At 46.6% G+C, this 27,301-nt stretch overlaps 1 protein-coding gene across 3 annotated transcripts in view; it reads left to right on the forward strand.

The window, feature by feature from the left end:
* Window positions 1-27,301, forward strand: part of FRMD3 (FERM domain containing 3) — a 262,640-nt gene that overhangs the window by 159,154 nt on the left and 76,185 nt on the right. For 2 of the 3 annotated variants that reach the window (XM_004581134.3, XM_004581133.3), the window contains exons 3-4: window positions 4,988-5,030; window positions 25,794-25,872. In XM_004581134.3, coding sequence (XP_004581191.2) covers window positions 4,988-5,030; window positions 25,794-25,872 — 122 coding nt within the window. The remainder of the gene's footprint in view (window positions 1-4,987; window positions 5,031-25,793; window positions 25,873-27,301) is intronic. The other variant, XM_058672580.1, reaches the window with a different exon arrangement.

The raw sequence follows: 27,301 nt of genomic DNA on the forward strand, positions 1-27,301 counted from the left end.
ATGGCCATGCATTTAGCTCCAAGAATGAAGGTAATACACAGCCTTGAAGCTCACTGGATGGAGTGAGCCTGGAGTGAGCCTGGAGTGAGCCTGGAGTGAGCCTGGAGTGAGCCTGGAGTGTGGTGGAGTGAGCCTGCAGTGAGATGGAGTGAGCCTGGAGTGTGGTGGAGTGAGCCTGCAGTGAGATGGAGTGAGCCTGGAGTGAGATGGAGTGAGCCTGCAGTGAGCCTGGAGTGAGCCTGCAGTGAGATGGAGTGTGGTGGAGTGAGCCTGCAGTGAGATGGAGTGAGCCTGCAGTGAGATGGAGTGAGCCTGGAGTGTGGTGGAGTGAGCCTGCAGTGAGATGGAGTGAGCCTGGAGTGTGGTGGAGTGAGCCTGCAGTGAGATGGAGTGAGCCTGCAGTGAGATGGAGTGAGCCTGCAGTGAGCCTGCAGTGAGCCTGGAGTGAGCCTGGAGTGAGATGGAGTGAGCCTGGAGTGAGATGGAGTGAGATGGAGTGAGATGGAGTGAGCCTGGAGTGAGCCTGCAGTGAGATGGAGTGAGCCTGGAGTGAGATGGAGTGAGCCTGGAGTGAGCCTGGAGTGAGCCTGCAGTGAGATGGAGTGAGCCTGGAGTGAGATGGAGTGAGCCTGGAGTGAGCCTGCAGTGAGATGGAGTGAGCCTGGAGTGAGCCTGGAGTGAGATGGAGTGAGCCTGCAGTGAGATGGAGTGAGATGGAGTGAGCCTGGAGTGAGCCTGCAGTGAGATGGAGTGAGCCTGGAGTGAGCCTGGAGTGAGCCTGGAGTGAGATGGAGTGAGCCTGCAGTGAGATGGAGTGAGATGGAGTGAGCCTGGAGTGAGCCTGCAGTGAGATGGAGTGAGCCTGCAGTGAGCCTGGAGTGAGCCTGGAGTGAGCCTGGAGTGAGCCTGGAGTGAGCCTGCAGTGAGCCTGGAGTGAGCCTGGAGTGAGCCTGCAGTGAGATGGAGTGAGCCTGGAGTGAGCCTGGAGTGAGCCTGCAGTGAGATGCAGTGAGCCTGCAGTGAGATGGAGTGAGCCTGCAGTGAGATGGAGTGAGCCTGGAGTGAGATGGAGTGAGCCTGCAGTGAGATGGAGTGAGCCTGCAGTGAGATGGAGTGAGCCTGGAGTGAGCCTGGAGTGAGCCTGCAGTGAGATGGAGTGAGCCTGCAGTGAGATGGAGTGAGCCTGCAGTGAGATGGAGTGAGCCTGCAGTGAGATGGAGTGAGCCTGGAGTGAGCCTGCAGTGAGATGCAGTGAGATGGAGTGAGCCTGGAGTGAGCCTGCAGTGAGATGGAGTGAGCCTGCAGTGAGATGCAGTGAGATGGAGTGAGCCTGGAGTGAGCCTGGAGTGAGATGCAGTGAGATGGAGTGAGCCTGGAGTGAGCCTGCAGTGAGATGGAGTGAGCCTGGAGTGAGATGGAGTGAGCCTGCAGTGAGATGGAGTGAGCCTGCAGTGAGATGGAGTGAGCCTGCAGTGAGATGGAGTGAGCCTGCAGTGAGATGGAGTGAGCCTGCAGTGAGATGGAGTGAGCCTGGAGTGAGCCTGCAGTGAGCCTGGAGTGAGATGGAGTGAGCCTGGAGTGAGCCTGCAGTGAGATGCAGTGAGATGCAGTGAGATGGAGTGAGCCTGGAGTGAGGTGCAGGAGATTCTCTTCTTTCCTCTCCTGCCTGAAGTAGGTGGGATTCACCATGAGGGAAGGCAATGGCAGACTCTTAGAACCTTTATGAATGGCAGATGTAAGATGGACTCTTCCTCCTGCTTCCTGAGTTGCCTCCAGGACATTATGATCAGTGTTGTCAGAACCTACTTGGCTCTCAGCACGTGACAGGTACCTGCATAGGAAAGAGCTGGCTACGGGGATGAGTGTGCTGTCCATTTCTCCTAAATGCCTCAGTTACGTGATTCTGAGATACACAGGCCTGTGGTTTCTTTATTTTGTGGCAGAGCCAGTATTTCCTTTTGATGACCTCAGGCCTCCAAAAGTAAACATTTAAGATGGTTTGTTTCAGCCTCCATTCTGAGCCTTCATGGGAGGGTGGTGGGCCCATGGGTCTGGAGGTGCGGGCTTGTGGATGGCCTGGGGGATGGAGCAGACAAGGATGTGTGGGGTCTTGGGGACTGGCACCCAGGCAGGCAGAGAAAGCTTGGAGATTTCCCCACATCTTTGGTCCCAGGTTAAGTGGTGGTGGGGGGTGGGGTTAGGGAGAAGAGACTTAGGATAGCATTCTGGCCTGGTGTGTTAGTGGGCAAGGCTTGGGAAACTTTGATTGGGCCTGGGTTTTGGGTGTGTGGAGGAATAGGATCCTGGGTCAGCACACGTGGCAGGAGCTTGGGACCCTTGTGGGTAGGCAGAGCTCTGGGCCAGCTCACCACTCCACTAGAAGATTGGAGTTTAAGAAGTTTAAGATAAGAGTTTAAGAAGGCTGGGCTAGGGAACCAAAGTGCTCCCAGGCACAGTGACTGTGGATTGATTAGGGTAAGGGGTGAGAGAATGTGTGGAAAGGAGGACCATTGAGGGGATGAGGGAGTGTGTTACAGATTAGGAGTGACTTCTGAGGGACTTTCATCGAAAAGGCCACTACACTTGCAAGTAAGTGAGGAGACTGAGACTGAGCGGTTTGAAGAGGGGAATGTGAAGACCTTTAAGGGTCAAACCGATGCACCAACCGTGTGGGAGACTTGAGCTGGGCTTGATAGCATACATCATTGCTGACCACCACTCACTAGCACACCCTAAAGCTATGGCTGAAGGGTCTGCCTGGTAGGACTAGATCATAGTACCTTCCACAGAGAGAGAGAGAGTCAGAACAGGGGATGGGTAATGGCAGGCTCAGCCATGACAGTGACTACCACATGAGAGAACCAGGTCTGGGGCAGATTCTGTGGGAGATATGTGGGTCTACCCCTATGGAACTGCAGTTTCTGCTGGTTTGCTTGAGAGCTGGGGATAGTGACAGGCTGAGCTAGGCATGACCGTGGAACCCTCTTTCACTCATGGGTACTGGGGTTGGGAAATAGCCAAGCTAGTCCAGGCTGCAGTACCCACAGGCACACCCAAGTATGGAATGTGGGGTGGACTAGGCTGCAACATCCACCAGTTCATGCAGGGGCCAGAATGGAGGGGGCAGATTACACCGGGTGGGTGGGAACCTAGTGCCTTTTGGTACATGTGAGATCAGGGTTCAGGGGTGAGACTGGTGGGGGGACTTGGAAAGCTCCCTTGGTGGGCCACATCCTCCACTGGTGAGTCTGTGATTCAGGCTTGGGTGTTGGTCAAGCTGGGCAATTAGATCCACTCATTTGCAAGTGTGTGGGTTGGTCCTGAAGTGGGAAGGACTGGGCAGGGCTAGGCCAATCTTAGCCCATTGACTTGTGCAAGAGCCAGGCTAGAGTGCAGGTCATGTTGGGCTAGGCTGTCACATCTACTAGTTTGCATGAGCCATGGATGGAAGCAGGCAGGTCTGGGCTGCAGCACCTGCCACCGAGATTTGGGATTGGGGCAGGCTGGGTCAGGCCAGGCTGCAGCATCGACGGCAAAGGCCAAGAAGAGTGATGGGCTATGTTGAGCTGGGTCAGAGCAGCCACTGCTGTGTGCAAGATCGGTGGCTGGGAACAGGCCTGGCTGGGGAGCTGAGGGGATGCTCTGGCTGGGTTATGGTACCCACTGATTAGTGCAAGAGCTGGAATGGGGGCAGCAATCTGGGCTGGACATGACTGCAGTGTCCCTTATCATTGATGTCGACAGGGTCTGGGGTGTGCTAGACTGGGCTAGACTCCAGCACCCACTGGTGCTTGTGAGAGTCAGGAAGGTGTAGGACAGGCTGGACTAGGTCTTGGCTCCTGCTGAGCTACACTGTGGACCAGGTTTGGATGGGTTGTAACACCCAACAGTAAGAATCAGAATGGGCGTGGACTGGTTGTACAGGGCAGCTGCTCCTACAAGGACAGGAGGTAGATTAAGTCAATCTGGGCCAATGACATGCTGTGTGCATGAGATCTACCACGAGGAGGTACCTGATAGAGGAGCGTGGCGAACTCCTTTGTCAGGACACAGTCCCTACAGGTGAGTGCAAGAACTAAGGTTAAGAGCAGCCCAGACCAGGCCAGGTTATGGTACCCACTGGCAGGTCTGGGGGCAGGTCAGGTTGGGCCAGTTCATAACACCCACTGGCAGATAAAAGAACCAGAAAAGATGCAGGATGGCCCACGCCAGTAAGTTCACTGGGGACTGGCTGGAGTGGGCCAGGCTGCAGCACCCACCAACATGAACTGGAACCAGGTGTGGGGGCGGCAGACCAGGCTGGACCAGGCCACAGCACCTGCTGGTGAATGCTGAGGTGAGGAGGAGCATGCCAGACTGGACTGCAGCACCCACCAGCACATAAGAGACCTGGGGTGTGGGAGAAAATGTGAGCCTGATAGGGACCCTAATCAACCATGTAAGCATCATCAAAAATAAAAGTTGTATTAAAAAAGCACTTAAAAAGAAAAGATAATTTATTTCTGCATCCCAGAAGAGAATTGCCTTAGTGTGTGATGGACCTTGGACTGGCTTGTTCCAATATTCCTATAGGAGACTAGCTGGAAGGGGAGCTGGGTGCTGACACTGTGCTGGGCTGGGAGTCTTTGAGGTCTTGGACGTCAAATGCTCCTTAGCCACCTGTGGCGTTCCCAGAGCAGCAGCTCAAAGAATCACCTAGGAGTTCCCCTGGAGCTGGCCAGGCATCCACTCCAGTGCACGTTGACTCCTAGGTCCGTCTCCCCTAGAAACTGACTTGCTGTTCTTCAGTAATTTTAATTGCCACTGCCTTGTACCCTTCTTGGTGGTATTATCATTGCAATAGTTGTTGATGGTGGCCTTCAGTGATAGAACACTGAAGAGTATCTATGGGAACTGGGGCTGTACTTTGGAATTCCTTGCTAAGTAAGCAGTTTGACTCCTGATCTTTCTCTCTCTCTCTCTCTCTCTTTTTTTTTTATCTCCCCAGCACTGGCTTGAACCTAACAAGTCCATCTCCAAGCAAATGAAATGTAAGTGTCAATCTGTGGCTTTTCGTCTTTCTGAACTGTCTAAAGATAGATTCTATTTCCTGAGAAAGATTCTCTTGCTAGGGGAAGGAGGAAAAGAGTTGGAGATAATGGGTGTTTATTTAAGAGCGGCGCTTCTCTTCTTTCTCTCTGACCGTGGTCCCCCTGCAATGACTATTCCCACTGCTTCCCATGCCTCTCTCCCTCCCCACCGACTTTCCCTCATACTGCATGTCTGCACGGGAACACTGGAATAGGGTGGTTTAAATAGACATTGCACATAATCACTGTGTACTGGTTCCTTTTGATTGTGAGGGTTGCTGGCTAAGGGCTGGAGGTGTGGGAGTGCTGTCTTGAGGCAGATGATATAAATCTTGCTGATCACATGACTAGAGGTTGTGTTATTCTCCATGAGCCTAAAAACTAGGTAAAAAAGATCGGGGAAGGGGAGAGGGATTGTTTTCTAGGCTCTGCTGCTCTGAGCTCCTTGTTGCTGGCTTGAGTCATCCACTTGGGGCACTGTGCTATCTGGTAGCCCTGGGTGACACGATGCTTTGTCCTGGTCACTCAGTCTATAGCCAGCTGCTTTTAGTTATGGTTTAGAGGAGACCCTCTGAAATGCTCCCCAGAAAATTGTTGCCAGCTCCCAAACTCATTTGTACTTTCTGTGACCTTCCCAGGGCTCGAGAATATGTATGATAAATCACTGGGTTTTCATATCAGAGATCAGATTAGTGTATATTAGGCCTCTAAGAATCCTTGAGGGGATTCTCATTTTTTCTTCAATATGAACAAATCATTCTGGGTAGGGTTTTCAGGTGACAGAGGAAGCAATTGAACATGGATTGCAAACTAGCAACCCAGAGATCTGTTCCTTTCTCTTCCCTTCCTTCCTTCCTCTGCCCCTTTCATTTCTTCCCCTTTTTCTTTTCCGAACATCCACAAGTGCAAACTCGATCTGGCCACGGTAGGGAAGACATGTTGAGGTGAAAGCAGCTGCAGCAGCAAGTGTGTCAGGTCCAGGGGCCCAGCTGCAGGGGTGGGGCTGGTGTAAGCTTGGAGTGTGCATCCCGATAGCAGGAGCAAGTCAGAGATCCTGGGAGGCTCCATATGGTGTGATATGCGGGACAGAGGGAATAAACTGACACACCGAAGACAAAAAGAGTTTATGCCTCGCTTTTGTCCCTTAACTACCAAATGTTGGCAGTTTTCTTTATATACAAGCATCCTTCAAAAAGTTCCTAGCTAGATGCATATTGTGAAAAAACTATGCACAAACTTCAATATTTTTAATTCTATGTCCTTAAAATTTCTAAAGTATAGTCATACTTAAAACTATTTAGACAATTTTCAGTAGTCAGATTTATATGAAATGACTTTCTGATTTTGATTCTTAAGTAAAAGATTTTCCTTACATCATACACATTCTTGGGATAAGTATGTCTCTTTAATAGTTATTTTCACACTCAACAGAAGACAACATTTAAAATTTATGGGAAACATGAGACTTGTGAGGAATTTGCTGCCTAAAAAGCCTTGTGTCTTGCAATCAGGCAAATCTGAACAGTAAGTTGTAAATACGGTTAGGACAAGTGCATTTTAGCTATGAGTGCCTGGAATTGATACCCAGCTCTAGCACCTGACTCCTGTGAACGCAGGCTCTGTAGGACAATGGTGATGGCTCATACACTCGGGTTTCTGGCTTATATGTGGGAGACTTGGACTGAGTTCCCAGATTCTGCCTTATCCTTAGCTCAGCCTTAGTTGTTCTGGGTGTTTGGAGAGTGAATCAGCAGAGGGGAGTTTGCTCTTTTACTCTTTCTATCTTCCAAATAAATAAAAACTCTAAAAAAGAAAAGGGGAAAATGGTTAATGTTCCAGAAAAGTAGCTTAAAGGTTGGCGTTTGATTACAGGCCAGTTTCAGCCTAATGATAAATGGAATCTGAATCTGGAAACAGAGTAGCAAAAAATTCATTTTCTAAGCCAGACAGGGTGATGCACCGATGCTAGAAATTGGCAAGGTCTTCCTCATTACCCAGGCCCTGTTGTGCTGTTGAGGACACTAGTGAATCAAAGAACCCTGCCATTTTTATCACAATCAGAAACCTCTTTTGGCTGTTGCTGCTGATGTCTTCATGCATCAAGAGTTTCTGTGTTCATCTAGACAGCCTCAAAATACTTTACAGTAAATCATAAAAAAAATTAGTTGAGGCTTGTGTATTGTTAACCCAGAAATCCATTCCAACTCCTGGGACTCATCTAGGAATGTATCAAGATATGGTGACGGAGCCATCACAGCCTTCCTCCCTGGTGTGGGCATGCCTTTTACAGCAGGATCCTAACAAAGTTCCTGGAACATGGAATTAAGGAGAGAAGTTTATTTTAGTGCACAAAGGCAAAGCCTTCCTGGTCTGAGATGAGGATGTAGTTTCCTACCTTGAGAATCTTTGAGCACCTGTTGTTGGGGTCGTGTAAGTAGACACCCTTTGTGTTTTGTGGATATTGTCATTCACATCTTCTAGGAACGTTTTTGAATTATCCTCATCCTCCTATTGCCTTTTAGCAGGCAATGATTGCATAGTGACTTGAAGGAGCTGGGTCTTACGGAGCATGACGGACACCTCTTCCTTGACCTTATAAAGATCCTTTTCACTAAGGGTGTTCCCAGAAAGGTGCTACCCAGGGTTGGCTGAAGATTTACTGTCCTGATTAACAAACCCTGTGCAAAGGTGCGTGAGCCAGAATTCTCTCCAGACAGACAGATATTTAGTGTGTGAGGAGATGCAGGGGGCTTTTTTTGCTGGGGGGGGAGGTCTGGCTCACACAGTAACAGAAGCTGAGAATTCCCGGGATGGGTTGTCTGCAGGGTGGAGGCCCTGGAATGCCGACAGTGTGGCTCTGTTTGTCCAGTGAGTCCCATGGCAAGGGGAAGTCAAAGATGTGACTCACAGCTGGAGGTTGAGAGCCTGAGGGGCTTGGAGTCCCAAGGCCAGGTCCGGTGGAGCCCTGATGTCCCAGGCAGGAGAGGGGCATGTCCCAGTTCTCAGAGAGCACCTCACTTGTGTCAGTCTCTCCTGGCCTCGCGCAGTCTCTCCACTGGTGGTGCAGTCCAGTCCAGCACAGTCCAGCCCTCCCCAGCCCTGCCCTGCCCTGCCCTCCCTAGCCCTCCCCAGCCCTGTCCTGCCCTCCCAAGGCCCAGCCCAGCCAAGCCCTGCCCTGCCCTGCCCAGCCCTGCCCAGCCCTGCCCTGCCCTGCCCTGCCCTGCCCAGCCCTGCCCAGCCCAGCCTAGTCCTGCCCTGCACAGCCCAATCTAGTCCTGCCCTGCACAGCCCAGCCCAGCCCTGCCCAGTTCAGCCCAACCTAGTCCTGCCCTGCATAGCCCTGCCCTCCCCAGCCCAGCCTAGCCCTGCCCTCCCCAGCCCTGCCCAGTCCAGCCCAACCTAGTCCTGCCCTGCCCTGCCCTGCCCAGCCCTGCCCAGCCCTGCCCTGCCCAGCCCAGCCCTGCGCTGCCCAGTCCAGCCCAATCTAGTCCTGCCCTGCACAGCCCAGCCCAGCCTAGCCCAGCCCAGCCCAGCCCTGCCCTGCCCTCCCTAGCCCAGCCCAGTGTAGCCCTGCCCAGCCCAGCCTAGCCCTGCCCTGCCCTGCCCAGCCCAGCCCAGCTTTTCCCACTATGGCCATGGACCTGCAGAATCCCTCATACACACTCCCCAGGATTTGCTTCATTAAGTCTGTTTTCTTCCTCCATTCAACTTCACACCTAAAATTCACCATCACAAAAGGTGTCATTATTTCTTATTGGTCAAAAAATATATATTTATAAAAAGTTTGTGGTTTTCACAGTTAGAAAAGGTTTTTAACGTAGATCAAAAACTATTTCTTTTCTTCTCCTCCTTACAATCCAAACCCAACTAAATAGATTAGCACTGTTAACAGTGTTCTGTGTATCCTTTCAGAAAATTTTATGTACATATACATTACTCCAACATAAACATAGCCTGCAATAACAGAAACATGATCGTTCTTTGTGTATTTTTCTTCTATTTTTACATATTTGCCTTTACTTCTTTTCTTTAAAAGTGTATTATTTTATTCATTTCAAAGAGTTACAGAGAAAGGGAGAAAGAGAGGGATCTTCCATCTTCTGGCTCACTCCCCAAATGGCTACAATGGTTGGGGTGGGCCAGATGGAATCCAGAAGCCGCAGCTCTACCTAGGTTTCCCAATTGCATGCAAAGGCCCAAATAGTTGGGCCATTTTCTGCGGCTTTCCAAGGTGTGTTAGCAGGCTTTCCAAGGGATCAGAAGTGGAGCAGCTGGGACTTGAACTGATGGCTCACAGGGGGTACTAGCACCACAGATATTCCACTATACCACAACACCGGCCTCTCTTTTTCTTAATCATTAATTTGAGAAATGTTTAGATATTGTTTGTTGATCATGGCCTCATTTTAAAAATTTTTTTAATTTATTTTTTTAAAGATTTATTTAATTTATTGGAAAGGCAGATATACAGAGAGGAGGAGAGACAGAGATGAAGATCTTCCATCCGATGATTCACTCCCCAAGTGGCCGCAACGGCTGGTGCTGCGCTGAGCTGAAGCCAGGAGCCAGGAACTTCTTTCCGGGTCTCCCATGCGGGTGCAGTGTCCCAAGGACTTGGGCCATCCTCGACTGCTTTCCCAGGTCACAAGCAGGGAGCTGGATGGGAAGAGGAGCTGCTGGGATTAGAACCAGTGCCCATATGGGATCCCTGCGCGTTCAAGGCGAGGACCTTAACCACTGTGCTATTGCGCCAGGTCCTGTGGCCTCATTTTAAAAAGAATTTGCTGATAGTTAATATTATGCATCTATATAATTTACTTATTAATGAAACTCAAGGTTGCTTTTAGTATTTTGCTATCTTTTTTTTAACATTTATATATTTTCATATTGGAAAGTCAGATCTCCACAGAGAAAGAGAGACGAAGATCCTTGATCCGCTGGTCCACTACCCAAGTAGATGCAATGGCCAGAGCTGAGCCAATCATATCCAATCTGAAGTCACGAGTCAGGAGCCTCCTCTGGGTCTCCCATGGAGGTGCAGGGTCCCACGGCCTTGGGCTGTTCTTGACTGCTTTCCCAGGCCACAAGCAGGGAGCTGGATGGGAAGCATCTGGGCCATCAATTGGTACCCATATGGGATCCTGATGCATGCAAGGAAAGGACTTTAGCCACTAGGCTAAGGTGCTGGGCCCAGTATTTTGCTATCTTAAAGTGCATGCACTGTGATGAACATTTTAGACTCATTCTTGTATCTTTTGAAAGAACCTGTATTAAAATTTCTTACAAAAGGAACCATTGCTTTAAACAGTGTACATATTCTGTATTTCCTTAGCCATGAACATGCACTTAGGGAACTCATACCAATTTATTTCCATCAGTATTTACACAAAAATGTTTCTCCCAAATCTTGTTGAAAACAAGCGTAATTAAATGTACTTAATGGCAACTTCAAGTTTATGAAGACAGATTAGTATGACTGAAAAACTAATGAATGAAAGTTACTGATTATGATTTAGATTTTTAAAATTGTGCTTCTGAAAGTCTTATTCTCCTTTCAACTTTGGAGAAATGCTGAGTTTTAAAAAATTAATATGTGTTAAAATAGACTTAATTGTGATGCTCAAGTTTGTGGATTTTGACTCACATATAGGTCTTCATACCCATACAATAGTCAGGACATATACTTACACTCTCTGCTCCCTACCCTATAATCTTTCCTGTGCTGATCCTTCATAATTCCATCTGCCCCAGTCACTCAGTCACCTGTTTGTGCTGTGTCAACACAGTTTTGTCATGGAATGAAATCAGATGGCATGTGAACTCAGACTGGATTTTGAAACTCAACTGACAGTTCTGAGGTGCATATGAATTGCTGTGTTTATCAGTGCACAGTTCAGAAAAACAGTGAAGACTGATCTTGGAAAAAATTAAGAGGATTGATGCATTTCTGTCCAGACTGCTGAGCAAAAGAGGAGACGCCAATCATCAATATGAGGCGTGAGAGGGGATGTCACGACAGACCCCACCAAGCAGTTCTAGCCTCGTCCATCTGAAAGCTTGGAAGTTCTGCAAAACCCTTGGATTATCAGGGAGGGCATTTTGCCCAGCAATGAGGTGGTTCCCAGAGGTCCCTGGGTTCCTGGTTTCAGTGAGGCCCAGCCCTGGCTGTTGTGGGCATTTGGACATAGATCTGTCTGTGTCTCTCTCTCCCTTCATCTCTCTACATCCAAGTAAAATGAAATAAACAAAAAAATTTAAACTTACCAAAAATTGATCTAATATAAAATACATGCTTAGAGGAGTTTTGTAACTATTAAAGATTATTATGTTAGAAACCTTCCAGAAGATCAGTCTCTGCTTCCTCACTGTAAACCACAGGTCTGATGACAGGACCCCTTTTCCTATCCTGCAAACCTTAAGTGGTAGCTTCTGGAATTTTCTTTGTCTTTAGCTTTTCCAGGTATTTCCTGAGTCCTGGTCACAGGATACCAGAGGAAAAAAAGGTTGACTCTGGCTCGGTGGTCGTTTCAATTCTCGTCCTCCTCTAAGTTTTAAACATCATGCTATTTGTCAGGGGTCTTGGTAGATGCTGTGAGTATTTTGTCCAGCTTTTGTAGCTGTGTTTAGTGGGAGAGACAAGACAGACAGCCATGAATCCATCCAAACTATAACTGGAACCTGAAAACCAAGCTTCCTCTCCTTCTTCATCTAATAGATAAAGGTGCAGGGCCTCCATAATTGCTTGTTCCTCTCGAGTCTGGTCTTTCCCATTTCCCTACACAATTGTGTGCCTGTAGATACCTGTGCAGTGTAAGCTGTGGATCCTCTTTGTTTTCAATAGTTCTCACCTGCACACAAAATGTTAACAGGCATGGCATATTTTAAATGTTGGCCCACAGAGTCCTTGATTTTCAGGAGGAAATGTTACCATATGACATAATAGTGCCTATTCTCCTTTGTAACCTGTAGTTTTAGGCCTTGATCTTGTAACTGAGCTGTGTTGTACTCATATAGTGTATACTTCAAGTTGTGTGTTCTACAGTGTGTAAATAACTGCACACATTGTATTGGCATGACAGCTGTTACACAGTGTGACTCGGTGGATTGTGACTGATTCCCCTGTCATTTCTGAAGGTAAAAATTTAACCCTGTGGTAGGCGTTTGGCTTGGAGCATCCTACACTGCAGTGTCTGGATTTGATGCCCCAAGATCCTAAGGCCCGCTGTTGCAGGGAGGCCCCCACTGAGTTCCACCCTCCCAGCTGCAGTTTGCCCCATAGCTATGAACCACAGTGGATGTGACCTCTCTCTGCCAAGAAATAAATAGCATTTTAACAATAAATTTAACTCTATACTTTCAGAACTCAGAATATGCAAGTGCAAAATTTGACCTTAGAAAAGATAACTCAATTCATGATTTAAACATCATGACTTGAAAGTACATAGTGAAGTTTTTTTTTTTTTTTTAAACCATATCAAGAACTTTTCTTGGATTGGTATTGTGATACAGTGGGTTAAGCTGCTTCCTGTGATGCCAACCTCCCATGTGAGCTCCAATTCAAGTTCAGGCTACTCCTCTTATGATCCAGTCTCCTGCTAATGTGCCTGGAGAGGCAGTTTTGAAAACAATCCAAGAGCCGGAGCACCTCCTACCCACAGGGAGACCCAGATAGAGTTCCAGGCTCCTGGCTTTAGCCTAGGCCAGATCTGGTCATTGTGGCCATTTGAGAGTGAATCAGCAAATGGGAAACTCTCCTCTCCTTCCCCCACTGCCCAATAATAGCGCTCTCTCTCTCTCTCTCTCCACACACACACACACACACACACACACACACACACACACACTTTGTGCAACCTCAGAATGACATCAGGAGGCAGGAACAACTTAGGTTCTGTTGTGTAAGCAAGAACGGTCTTTCTCAGGTGTGGCTTTCAGTCCTCCCCATGGAACAACTCCTGTGATGGGCCTGTCTTTTGACCTGTCTCCTGCTGCATCTGCTCTCGTGTACCGGCCCACCTGGTTTGCAGTGTGTGTGCTGTCATGGCCTTGGAATGCAAGTCGATTCTCTGAACTCTGCCCTCCATGGCCCCCATACCATGTTTTGTGCACTTGCTGATTCTTTTATTTAATTATTTTTAAACAAAAATCTATTTTTTGTTTAAAAAAGAGAGAGAGAAAGAGGGAGAAACAGAGGGGACAGGCAGAGATAGCTCACCCCAGGGAGACTTAGGCAGTGAAGGAGCCCTCCCTTTGCTCTGGCGCACCATGCTGCCCTCTTTGCTGTGTTCTCCAGGGTTCCACAGAGTGTTTCCCTTGAGGTATGCTGAGACCTTTTTGTTTTGTCCCCGCTCTGCTCACCCAGCAGCATAGAGTGCTAATGGTGCTGGATTCATGCTCAGAGAACTTGATGGCCTCTGGGACCTGGCGATGTCTTCTGCTGTCCTCTCCAAGCTCCCTAGCACCTGCCTTTCCCACCCGCTACCTGCAACAAATGATGGCTTTCTCCTTAGAGACAAGCTCAATATCCTAAAACAATAGCTGTCTTACCTACAAGATATAACTGTTTCTCAAACGTAAGAGGAGAGAAGTGCTATTAGTTACAGCAACAATGATGAGTAAAAACATTATAGTTTCTTACAAATTTAATGAGAAACATGCATGAATAAAACCATCCGATGCTTCTGTGCAGCCACTGTATAGTAGATAAGAAGCACTCCGTAATGAAGAATTCCCATGTTGCTGGTTAGCATTGTTAATAAAGTCAGTCTTTACCAACACAAATATTCAGAGATGTGTAAGCTAACATTTCAGTGAGATGATGGCATTTAGATGTGATTCTTTTGCAAGAGAAGATGCTTATGAAATAAAGAACACTGATGTGACTCTTGTGCTGTGAAACAGGGAAAGCATTGCAGAGGAGCTATTGACATTGACGGAGGCTAAGGAATAGAACCTCAAAGTAATGAAGATGGATTACCAGGAGTAAGAAAATGACTAGCGGGACAGGGAAAACAGTCATTATTTATGGGAATATGGTTTAAGGTAAATTTTGCATTCTATATGGAGACAGACATATTTTTTTAAAAGTATTTATTTATTTTACTTAAAAGTCAAAAATGCAGGGAGAGTGAGAGAAGGCGAGAGAGAAAAAAGCCAGGAGCCAGGAGCTTCTTCTAAGTCTCCCACACGGATGCATGGGCCCAAGGACCTGGGCTATCTTCTGCTGCCTTCCCACATTATCTGGGAACTGGATTGGAAGTGGAGCAGTCAGGACATGAACTGGTGTCCAAATGGGATGTTGACACTTCCAAGTCCACTACTATACTCTTACAGTGGTGTGGCTCTGAGACACACATTTTAAGGTAGAGTTTTAAAATAAGTACCTTGCCTCTTTGGGATGGGAGGTGTGATAAATGGCTAAATATATACCTCATATCATACAGGAGATAAATTCCCAGTATATTAAGATTTCAGTATATTTAATAATCCATGAAATTTTGGAGTAACACTTTTAGATTATTTTATGATCATGAGGGGCATAGAGCCTACTAAGGGAAAAATACAATTGAGAAACAATAAAGCATAATGCTGACAAATCTGTACAGAAATGAAACCCAGAACTTTTAGTTTGTTGACCCAGAGTATTTGGTTTGTTCAGTGTGCAGAATAGGTTCTCAGTAAATGTTTGGGATGAATGACAATAAAATAAGTGGCTAACAGGTTAGACGCAGGCAGAGTATTGGGAAGAACACTTGCCGAGTGTGAAATGAGTGTTAATATGCAGAGTGCATGAAGTGTGAGGCCAACTCAGCAAATGGACGCCTCAGACTCAGAGAAGGAATAAAGGCAGCGGCCAGTAAACTCACAAACAGACGCTTAACATAATTCACAGTGAAGAAAATACAGGTCAGAAGGGGGTATTTCTGCTTATGTTAGTGAGGAAATTGTAGATATTGATAATATCCAGTTGGCGGGAGTGAAGGAAACTGTTCTAGTGAGAGTCTACAAACTGGTGAAGCTATTTTGCAGGTAGATTTTGTGGCATCTTTGGCAATTAGAGATGCCAAATCTCTTGATCTAGCAAGTTCTTTCTATGACTCTCCCTAAAAATATATATATTTTGCACAGGTGTATGTTCATCGTATCATTGCCTATAACACTGAAAATTAGAAGCAATGAAGAGCTCAGTAATTTTGGCAAAGCTAAATTACTTGATATACATGCAATCATGAACAAGAATGCGGTGGAGGGCAGAATGCCTGCAATGCCAGCATCCCATATGAGCACTGGCTTAGGTCTCTGCTGCTCTACTTCTGATCCAGCTCCCTGCCAGGCACACTGGGAAGGTAGCAGAAGAAGGCTCAAGTACTTGGGCCTCTGCCACCCTCAAGGGAGACTTGGATGAAACTCCTGGCTCCTGGCTTCAGTCTGGCTCAGCTCTGGCCATTGCAGCCATGAGGGGAGTAAATCAGCAGATTAAAGATTCTCTCCCTCTCTCTCTCTTTTCCTCTTTTCCTTTCTGTTTGTAATTCTTAGCTTCAAATAAATAAATGAACAAACCTTTTAAGTAATAAAATGAGGCAGACGTGTATTATCTATTGAATGGAAAGACTTATTCGATACATTGGTAAGTTTTAAATAAGTAGAGAAACTGACATACATGGGATGGACATTTGGTCCAGTGGTTAATCCTGGATCGGATTCCCACATTCTAAATGGAGTGCATGGGTTTGATTCCTGGCTTCAGCTCCTGATTCCAATTTGCTGCTAGTGCTAGACCCTTGGTGGCAGCAGTGGTGGCTGTGGTAGCTGGGTTTCCACCATCCCTGTGGGAGATCTGGATTGGATGCCCAGCTCCTGGATTTGGCCTAGCCCAATTGCATCTGTTTTGGGCATTTTTGGAAGTAAACCAACACATGGAAGCTCTGTCTCTCAAATAAATAAAAAATAATATATGAGATCACAAATAGAATAATTCATTTGCATGAAAACAAAGGACTATTGTTATATGAGTATATAAATGCATATAAGAGGGACTGGGAAGAAATATACTCAGCTGTGGTGACCTCTGGGAAGAGAATGGTTGAGAGGCTTTCCTGATTTATTACTGATGATTATGTTTTACTGAGATGTTTTATAATGAGAATATATCCATATAGCATCTGGTGATAAGAAAGAGAAGATAAAGGAGAGAAAATTTTGGGCAGAAAATAAGAAATAAAGAAAAAGGGGCAGGGAAAGAAGGAAGGGAGGAAGAAAAGAAAGAAAGAGGAAGAAAGGAAGAGAAGGAAGGAAGAAAAAAAGAAGGAATGAAAAATAAAGAAAAGGAAGAAAAAGAAACAAAGAGCAAGAGAAAGAAGGAAGGAAGGAAAGAAAGAAAGAAAGAAAGGAGGAAGAATGAATCTTGGCTCAACTGCTAAATCCTCAGCTTGCAAGTGCCGGGATCCCATATGGGTGCTGGTTCGTGTCCCAGCCACTCCACTTCCCTCCCAGCTCCCTGCTTGTGGCCTGGGAAAACAATAGAGGACCGCCCAAAGCCTTGGGGCCCTGTGCCCCGTGTGGGAGATCCAGAAGAATTTTCTGGCTTCTTCCTGGCTTTGGATAAGCTTAGCTCTGGCTGCTGTGGCCATTTAGAGAGTGAACCAGTGGATGGAAGATATTTCTTTTATTCTTTTTCTGTGCATTTAATCTGCCTTTCCAATAAAAATAAACAAATCTTAAAAAAAAATAAGTTGATCAAAGTGAATCCTGTATTAAGTATTGGATATAAAAACGGAATGCAAACAAGCCTCCTCCGTGGGCTCTCTGCTTCATCCTGGCTTGCGCCTGTTTGAGGCCTGATGAGCCCAGCAGGGTGGTTCAGATCTCACTCTTGCCCTATTTACCAGACACTGTGTTACTGCCAAGCACCCCACAGGGGCAGGGTGCATGGAGATGGCTTCTGCCCGCACATCAGCGTCTGTGCCATAGCGGGTCTGACTCAGCCACTTCAGCAGGAGGCTGGCTGAGGGCCACAGGGCTTCCCCAGAAGTCACGACGACCTTCTCCGGACACCCGAGATGGCGTGTCACTCCTGACTCTGGGTGTGTATTCTTGGACTTTAGATTTCTATCACATTGCTTGCTGTTCTGGCATTCCCCCTGAGGATGGTTGCTGCTAACTGGTCTTCAGAGAGAGAGAGAGAGAGAGAGAGAGAGAGAGAGAGAGCGAGATCTGCAACCCCATACTCACTCACGGGGCCACTGTAGAGACCAGACCCCCTATTCTGTTCCTGCAGGTGCTCCCATTGCTGAGTGTGTGGAATTTCTAGGGCCATCCTGACAACAGGGTGAAATCTCCTGCAGTTCTGGGGGCTGAAAGTGGGAAGCCAAGGCACGGCAGAGCCCTGCTTCCCCTGGAGGCTTGGGGAAGGCCCCTGCCTTGATTTTTCTAGCAGCTGCCACTTGGCTACAACCCTGGCTACTCCCTGGCTGACAGCTACCTCACCCATCTCTGTGTCTGTGCTCAGCAAGCCTCTCCTGGCATTTCTCTGTGTCTTTGGGTCCACGTCTTCTTCTCCTTTCGCTTTCAAAGGGGCCAGTCATTGGCTTTAGAGCCCTCCCTAACCTAGCATGAGCTCTTCTTAATTATATCTGTAAAGTTACAGTTCTTAAGTAGGGACACAATCTGAAGTTGCAGCAGATGTGAGGGCTTTTTGGGTGGTAGGGGAGGATGTTGTGCAGGCCACTACCTGAACAGCATCCTCTTAGACTTCCCTTTGGGTGACATTTCATTTCTTTACTTAGTGGCCCCGTCTTCCTGCCCCTTTGGTTCGTATGTTCCTTTTATTGCCCCCATAAGCCTGGTCATATGCTTCTGATGGTAAGTCAAGCTTTGCATATGCTACCTTTCCAAATACTTATAGTGGCAGTAATTCTTGTTTCTAGATCTATCGGGCAACCTTACCCGTTGTCCTCATGCTTAGACCCACACTTATATAAACCTGTGCCCAGCCATGAATCAGGAGTTTGTAAGGTATCTTCATTTGATTTATGGTCTTAATATGAAGCCATGCATCTATTTGATTTAGTTTAGTTAGCTGGTCCATGAGGGATGTTGGAAATCCCTAGAGGGCCCTGGGAGGAAGGCAGTTGCCTTGCTGCTATTTCAGTAGGACTCAGTCACTGCCTGCATGTGGGGACAAAGTCCCAGAGAGAGCTGTGGCAAGGAGGTGGGGAGGGTTTGGATTAAACACGAAGCGAAAGCCAACTGTGCTTTGGAAGAAAACTGATTTCAGGAGGAGTGTGACAGAGAGGGTCTTGCTATTGGTGATGAGCTGATGGTAACAATTGTTGGAAAAGAGGCATCTCTCCAAGTAAGAGGGGGCAGCTGTTAATGCAGCCTCCACTCTAGGTGGGAGCTGTCTCACACCTGGCTCAAGTGTCAGTGTTTATGGTGGGGGGTGAGAGGGGAGGGAGCAATCTCCATCCTTTGGCTGCCTTGGCATCCTTCAGCAGGGGTGCAGATGGAGATTGTGCTGCTGGGCTGTTTCAGCACCATTGATGAGCCTCCTGGTGCTTGTGTTGCATATGCAGCAGGGACGTGGGATCCTTCTGAGCTCGCCACGTCCTCCTTCTCAATCCCCCTCCCATGAGACTGGCATTGTGATGCAGCAGGGTAAGTCAGCATCTCCTATTGGGCACTGATCTGAGTTCTAACTGTTCTGCTTTTGATGCAGCTCCCTGCTAAGGTGTCTGGGAGGGCGGCAGATGTTGGTTCCAATGCTTGAGCCCCTGCCACCCAAGTAAGAGCCTCAGATGAAGTTCTTAGTTCCTGGCTCCTGGCTTCGGCCTGGCCAGTTTTCAGCCATTGCAGCTATTTGTGGGAATGATGGGAGATCTCTCACTCTCTTTCTCTTGCTTGTCAAATAAGTATAAACCTCACCCAAACGGGTGAGAGACTATCCATTTGCATAGGAACAAAAAAGGCAATGTGGTATAGAAAAGGCTTGGAGTTCCTGATGCCTTTTTATGATTATAATATTGGATACAGCAGCTCTCACACTGTTCCTGTGTTGAGGATCTATCTGCAAAACCAACCCTTTGCTATATCATCATGCATGTTATTTCCCAAGAAAGGCGAGGTTCAAGAGATACTCCGGGGATAGAACTGGATCTACTACCCACTGGAACCACGGAATGAATTTTTGAAATGATGTTGAGGAGGTCTTAGGGAGATGTTTCCTAATTGTAGGAAGCCAAAATTCTATGAGGAAAATCACAATTTTATGTGTATGAGGAGACTTCAACAAGTTGGTAGAAACTGAAATTAAAAGGTAAGTTTATTTTAGTGCAGAAAATTGAAATCCATGCATTTCAATGGTTCAGAAGGTTTATGAGAAATTTATGAATTTCAAGGTTCTTTTGCACCAGAATTAAACTTATTTTTATTTCAATGACCCACACACTTTTGCCATGCCTTCTTTTCTGCTATAAATTGAGCATTTAAATGTTTCAAAGATTCTTTACTGCGACCAGAGGAAGACGTCTGCTTTCTAAGAAAAGCTACTAAGATTTTTCTGTCTAGAAATACAGAATTTTTAAAAATGTATTTGAGAGCCAGAGAAGGAGAGAGTACATTCCCTTCCGCTGGTACACTGCCCAAATGCATGCCACAGCTGAGGCTGGGCCAGGCTCAACTTCATCCACATCTCCCATGGGAGTGGCAGGGGCTCATAGCTTGAGCCATCCCCGCCATTTCCCAGGGTCTGCATCAGCAGGAAGCTGGATTGAAGAGCCAGAGGCAGGTGCTGAACCCAGCCACTGCCATGTGGGACATGGACCACTTGCTGCTAAACACTTGCCTCCTTGTACTTGGTTTCAAAAAGACTTGAGAAAGGTGGTTACTTACAAACAGAAAATCCTTCTTCTTGTTTCCCATTGTTTCCTTCTGGAATTCTGCTGAACTCATTGTGTCTTAGCGCCAGTGCAGTTTCTGGGCAAGGACTGCATATGGAGCTGAGCAAGCCTGTCCCTGCTTTATAAGCTGCGGAACCTCTCACTGTGAACACACCACCTAAGGGATGCTGCCACTGTGAAGGGGCCACTGAGTTGCTCCGAGGATCCTCTTGGCCTCCCCGCTGGCAGGGGGAGAGAACAGCCATGCTGTCCTCAATACAATTACATGCTACTGGCTTTTAACAAGAGGAGTTATTGTTATTATTATTACCATTTCCTCTTCTCTGCTGCTTGAGAGGCATTCTCTGTTTTAAACTCTTCCGAGGCTGGGTTTTTCAGTTTGACTTTGATTTAGTCTTTCTCATCTTCTCCCTCCCATTTCCACCTCTACTTTTCTTTGTCTTTTTTTTTTTTTTTTTTTTTTTTTTTTGTGGTGTGGATGTTTATCCCATCAATACACAATCTCATGTTTAAGAGAATGCCCCATGTGCACCTGCCAAGGGCCCCTTGGAGCGGTCCAGGTGCCTTTCGGAGGTAAAGTGGCAGTTGACTGTCCGCATCCTTCAGGGAAGGAGCAGAGGAGGCAGGCAGCTTGCTCAGGATCTCTGTGGAAAGTCTCCTTCAAAACTCAGTTTCTCAAGGCTGGCGTCATGGCATAGTGGGCTAAACAGCTACTTATGTTGCCAGCATTCCATGTAAGAGCTACAGTTCAAGTCCTGGCTATTCCACTTCTGATCCAGCTCCCTGCTAATAATGTGCCTGGAAGGCAGTGGAAGATGACCCAAGTGCTTGGGTCCCTGTCACCCATGTGGGAGACCCAAGTGGAGTTTCTGGTTCCTGGCTTCAGCTTGGCTCATCTTTGGCCATTTTGGCCACCTGAATAATTACACAACACATAGAAGAAAGCTTTCTCCGTCTCATGCTACTTTGCAAATAAACAGATCTATGTTTTTTAACTCAGACACTTAAGGGAGGGGTTGCTGTTCCTCCCAACCTGTGTGTTCCGTCATGATGCTGAAGGCTGAGCTTCATAACAGAGGTGGACTGCAGTGGGATCACCATGCTGAGCACAGTTGGGGGTGGATTATATTGGCTCACAGACAGCTCCTCCTTTAGATGTTTCTATCTACTATTCTGTACCAAACATTTGGCACAGATGGGAGTCATTTCCAGCCCCTTTGTCTGGAACTTAAGGATGAGAGGGCTTTGGGGCTAGCAGGTTGAGCCACCACCTGCTGCACCAGCATCCTCTAAGGGTTTAGTTCCTGACCTGGCTGTTCTACTTCCAGTTCTCCCTGCTAATGCACCCAAGAAAGCAGCGGCAGTTGGCCCAGCTCCTTGGTTCACTCTACTCACGTGGGTGACATGGATAGAGTTCCAAGCTCCTGGGTTTGACTTGGCCCAGCCCTGGCAAGTGAGGCCATTCTGGGAGTGAACCAGTGGATGGAAATCCTACTGTTTTCTCTCTCTAGTTTTTGTTGGATTTTCTAGGAGATAGTAAGGAGAGTTTCACCTGACTCTGAATTCGTTTGAACCATGGAGGGAAGGAATGGAGACGGGGTTTTCTCTCACCCCTTAAATTGTGCATTATTCTACATAGCACATATGATCTTCAAATGTCTTGTATGTTTCACTTATTTTGATTTTAGATGGGTTTTTCCACTTAGAATGTGTCCTCCAAGAGGATAGAAGCTGCTGTTATTGTACAAACCTACAATTAAGCATGGTACAGATTGGGTGCTCAACACATGTTTTTTTTGATTGAGTGAACAGTGCTGTTTCCATAAGGAGCTTTTGTAACCAACCGACTCCAGAGTCCACGAGTTTGTTTCAGATGTTGAGAGTGAGTTGAAATACGCAACTGGAACTTCCTTGTCTTTTTTAAAAAGACATGTTTATTTATGTGAATGGCAGAGTGACTGTATGTGTGTGATATATATATATATATATATATATATACATACACAAATATGTGTATCTATATCTTTATCTTTATATCTATATCTATATCTATATCTATATCTATATCTATATCTATATCTATATCTATATCTATATCTATATCTATATCTAATCTATATAGAGAGAGCTGTCTCCTGTTTGCCGGATAACTTTCCAAATAACTATAGCTACTGGGGCTGGGCCAGAATCCTGGGACTCTAATTGGATTTCCCACATTGGTGGCAGGTGCCCAAGTACTTGAGATGTATTCTACTGCGTTCCCAGGTGCATTAGCAGGAAGCTGGATTGGAAGTGAATCAGCTGGGACTTAAGCAAGTGTTCTGATATGGGATGTCAGTACCACAAGCAGCAGGTTAACCCGCGCACCAGGACACTGGACCCTAGCAGTTCTCAAAATGTCCAGCTTCACAACCACTCTGATGAGCAGATCTCATATTAGCAATCCATGGTACTGGGTGGTCGTGGAAGACACAGTAGAAGGTAAATGATGGCAGAGGAAGCCAGAAAGCTGGCGCTTTGGAAAGTGCCTTCTCCTGTTTTTCCTGTTGCCAGCAATCTCCCTGCCTCTGAAGAGGATCTGGTGTCATTGGCACCATGTGTAGATTTCTTCTGTGGTCACATCCCAGAAGGTGAAGGGGGATGTCAGAACTTCGTGACATCTTCTGTGTAACTTAGCCACAAGGTGCATGAAAGGAAATGAGTGTGGATCTATGAACATCTCAGAATGCGCTGATGCTCAAAGGGGGCACCAGATAGACTCTGAGCAAAGCCTGCTGGACCTTGTACCTACTGACGCACCCAGCAGGTGGGGATACATGCTGGGAAGGGGCCAGCAGGGGGTGCTCAGATCTGTTCTGGATGAGAAGACATTCGGAGAACTGGGATGATTCTGTTCGAGAACAATGTGGACACTGGCTTTACATAAGGGGTGGACTCTCTGTGTGGGAGAGGCATTAGAAGTTTCTGGGGCCCGGCGCTATAGCACAGTGGTTAAAGTCCTCGCCTTGCACACACGGGATCCCATATGGGCGCCGGTTCTAATCCTGGCAGCTCCACTTCCCATCCAGCTCCCTGCTTGTGGCCTGGGAAAGCAGTGGAGGACGGCCCAAAGCCTTGGGACCCTGCACCCACATGGGATACCCGGAAGAGTTCCTGGCTCCTGGCTTTGGCTTAGCGCAGCTCCAGCCGTTGCGGTCACTTGGGGAGTGAACCATGGGATGGAAGATCTTCCTCTCTGTCTCTCCTCCTCTCTGTATACCCACCTTTCCAATAAAAAATAAATAAATCTTAGAAAAAAAAAGTTTCTGGAGCCTCAGGGTTTGAGTAAGAACTGAAGGGTAGAAACATTTTCTACACTCAAATTATTGCAAAATGGCTAATGGGGGAGCTGCTTCTGGGTCTCAGGACCTGTGCAACTCCTGGTTTGGTGTGATGAGCTCAGATGCTCACTGGAGCCAAGCAAGGGCCTGGAGTGAAGATAGACTCTGGTTCCAGGTTGCCTTCCACAATCTTCCATTTCTTGGCTTCTCTCCAGTTAGCTATTTTTCTATTCCCTTTAGGACATTTCCTCTGGAGCCCAGGATTTTACATCTTAAGAATCTGTATCACAGAAATAGACAAGTACTCAGGGATCTAGGCATGAGAGTGTTGGTGTCTGAATTACAGAACTGCTTGAAAGGCAAAAAAAGTGGAAGCAACCTGAATGGCAATTGAAAAGGAAAAGTTGAGGAGGTTCTAATGTAGACATCCCATGAACTAGCAGGCCAGTACTGTAGGGAGGGAGTTGTTTCTATATTGACTGTCCTAGGGAGCTAGATGGGATTTATGGGTCTGCAGGGAAGGTAAGAGAAGCATGTGCTGAGAGAGTAAATTTTCCGGTATAAATGGCATTGTTAACAGTGGCTGGGGAGCTTGGGTTGCACGAGGTGGTGAGGGGACCTGAGAGACAGGGAAGAGTAGACAAGTGTGGAAAAAAAAGAGGGGCTGGCATGGCTGTCTGTATATTTTCTATCTATCCGTCTACCTACGTACTTATCTTCTGTCGACCATCTATCGTATCCATTGTCTGTCGGTGTATCTACGTCTATCATTTACCTGCCTATTACCTATCAATCATCTATGAATTTATCATCTGTCTTGTCTATGCAACCTATCCTATCACTTGTCTGTCTAGCTAGCTAACTATCATCTATCTCTATTCCGTGAGTGGGAGTGGTTATGTTTAGACATGTATTAATTTAGCAGACTTTAATAAAAGAAACATCTCTTTTCCCTTAACATTAGTCCCATCTCTGCTTCTGTTGTTTCTCTCTTATAAAAACTGTCTTGATCTTTTTTAAGAAGATGACAGGTTTATAATAAAAAAATCTATACATTTTCATCATTAAAGGTGATAGCTTTAACAAATCTGAAGGAGATTCAGGGAATGGTTAAAGAGAAAATGTTATGAATTGAGATTGGATTTCTGGATCATTATGAATGATAAATGGCTTGAGGGTCATTTGCATTTTTCTAAGTTGCTTCTTTGCTGTAGGCAAGATGTCCATATTCCTCCCAGTGCTTTGGAAAAATGTTTCCTTTCTTAACCCTAGGGAACATAGGTTTAAATAGGAGCACTCAGTTAAAATAGGAAATTTGCTAGTTCATGGGGGAGGTACAGCACTAGCACTAATGTGTGTGTGTGTGTGTGTGTGTGTGTGTGTGTGAGATCACCTTCTTGGCTGAGACAGCCAGCAAGATGCTACTGTGTTTTCTGGTGAAGTGGATGCTGTCAAACTACTTAATTGCCTTCTTGATTGAATTATTCTCATTACACATTTATATTTGTTGCAGATGGTTCTTTCTACATTAACATTTTTGTTTACATCCAGACTAGCTCAGATACTATAGAAATGGCTTGTGATTCTACCCCTGCCTTTTTCAAAGGAGGAGTCTGGAAGGTTTGGTTTTATCTTCATGTTTGGATGTAGACTCAGAGCTCCTCCTGATAGCGCTGCTGGGACAAATAGGAGTGAACAGCATGTCGGCCACCCATGAAAACAGAAATATTAATCACCTTATTTGTTTGATTTTAAGATTGTTCATTGTATATGTGACTTCACTTGGATTCATTTATTAAGTTAATATTATAAGTATTTGTTTTAGAAAGAAGATATTGGAAGTTCAGTGGAATATTATTAACTGGTTGTTGAGTTGTGGATATTTGACGCAATAAGAATATCCCAGAATCATAAACCTCAACTAGAATTGCAGTTACTATCTCTGTAGAATTGAATAGTACTGTCTTGGTTCAGACAAACCAGAGAATGACAAAAGTGTTGATTTTCATATAGATGATTGCCTCCTAGGCAGACAATTCTAAAAATCTACAGCGTAAGATCTATGCGTGGCTGACTCTCCTTTTTTCAAAAAGAAATTTAAAAATCACTTCTATTTTTAATTCAAAGGCATCATCATTTGAGGGGAAGTATCAGGTGCAGTAACATCTCTGCCTCATGAACCCGCAAAGCCTGCATGATGCTTATGGACCATTTATCTGTCACAAGGGGCTGGGGAGAAGCCGATGAGAAAATGTTTCCTGGAGAGTAGTTGGGAGTGCAGGTGAACTGGGGTGTGGAAAAATGTCCTGCCCAACCAGGCTGCTGTGTTGGCTGGGGGCATCCTCCTGGCAAGTGTTTCCTTGGAGTTTCATTGTTACTGTCACTCTGTTTTCTTGGGCCCCTGCCCACAGGCCTGTCTGTGAGGTCCCCTGGCTGACGTTCTGTGGGTATCTGAGTCTCTGGTCTTCTTGCCGCATTTCTCATGCTTTTTCTTTGTGATGTTTCAGCTCATCCACCATATACCATGTGCTTTAGAGTGAAATTCTACCCTCATGAACCCTTGAAGATTAAAGAAGAGCTCACAAGGTATTTTCCATTTATTTGTATGTCTGCTGTGTGCCTTTACCCAGCCAGGGCCTGGAGTCCAGCCGGCCAGACAGGATTCCCGGTCCCAGACTGAGGACTCAACCTCAGCAGGCGCTGAACTCCGCATTTAGCTCCCAGTTTTTTGCTTCCATTTAATTGTCTTGAGATTGGTTTCAAATAGTTGTCACTGGAAGTGTAATTAACTGTGAAAAAAAAAAAACAAGGGTTATGAGTGGGATGTATGCTCTGGAAACATCTGAGAGTGGGGTTCTAAAAATAAACAGAAGGCGGCTGGATGTTTTGGTGGCTCCCCCCCCGCCCCCCTCCCCCCCCCCCCCCCACTGGTGTAGCCCTGGCCTGTCTCTTGTGCCCATGATGTGCTGGGAGGGACCAAGGTGACTTGGCAGAAGAGTCGGCGGGTTATGCTGCTCTTTGCTGACAGAATGGCAGCTGTGGGGAAGGTATCCCTCCACCTGTAGCCCAGCTCTCTGGACGGATTCCCTTGCTGCTTTCCTAAATTCCTCTTCCTGAGTTACCTTTGGTTGGCCTGTGGAGCTCCGCTTCCATAAACAATGTGCTGCTGAGCAGGACCCCAGGGGCTGGGGTGGCAGTGGTGGTTGGAGGTAACTGCTGTCATGTGCTTGGTTCTTGATCAGGCTGTGATTTAGTGATGCCCCAAGTCACCGAGTATAATCAGCTCTCAGGATAATCAGCCATTCTCCTTGCTCACTGGCCGTGGGAGGGTTTGGGATTCTCGGGAATTCTGCTTTGTACCCCCGTCTCTGGTAGCGTTCCATGGTAGCAGCTCTGAGAGACTGTGTGGGCCCATTCTGTTACTCATATGTCCACAATTGCCTGGAGAAGTCTGTGCTGGGGAGGTGTGTGTGTGTGTGTGTCTAAACAGAAGGATGACAGATGGTGGACATTTGACATGCTATTGGGCATTTTGCCCTCTGGCCTGCCTTTTTCTTTCTGTTAAGGTACATTTCATGTAACATGGATTGATTCCTCCACTTCGAAGTGTGCACCTTAGTGACACTGAGTATGTGCACAGTGTTGGGCAGCCATCATGACTGTGTGGTTCCAGAATATTCTCTTCTCCCCTCAAGCAGAAGCCCTGTGCCCCCAAACTGCCCCTGCCCATTCTGCTTCTCCCAGCCACTGGCAACTACCCACTTGCATGGACAGGCTACACATGGCATGTCATTAGAAACAGAATCACACAGTGATGTGGCCTTGGCTTGCTTCAGGTGTGAAAACTGTTTTTGATAAATTCATCTTCATTTCCTTGTCTAGATGAATGAGACATGGGTGGCTGTAGAAGTGGTTCACTTGGAAGGTGCTAACAGTGTGATTTCGAAGAGCAGATAAAATACTAATCTCTCTTTCGTCATCATAATCTGCTTTCTAATCTGGTCTAGAGAGTAAG

Source organism: Ochotona princeps, chromosome 14 (genome assembly GCF_030435755.1).
Source record: "Ochotona princeps isolate mOchPri1 chromosome 14, mOchPri1.hap1, whole genome shotgun sequence".
In the NCBI taxonomy this organism is placed as follows: domain Eukaryota; kingdom Metazoa; phylum Chordata; class Mammalia; order Lagomorpha; family Ochotonidae; genus Ochotona; species Ochotona princeps.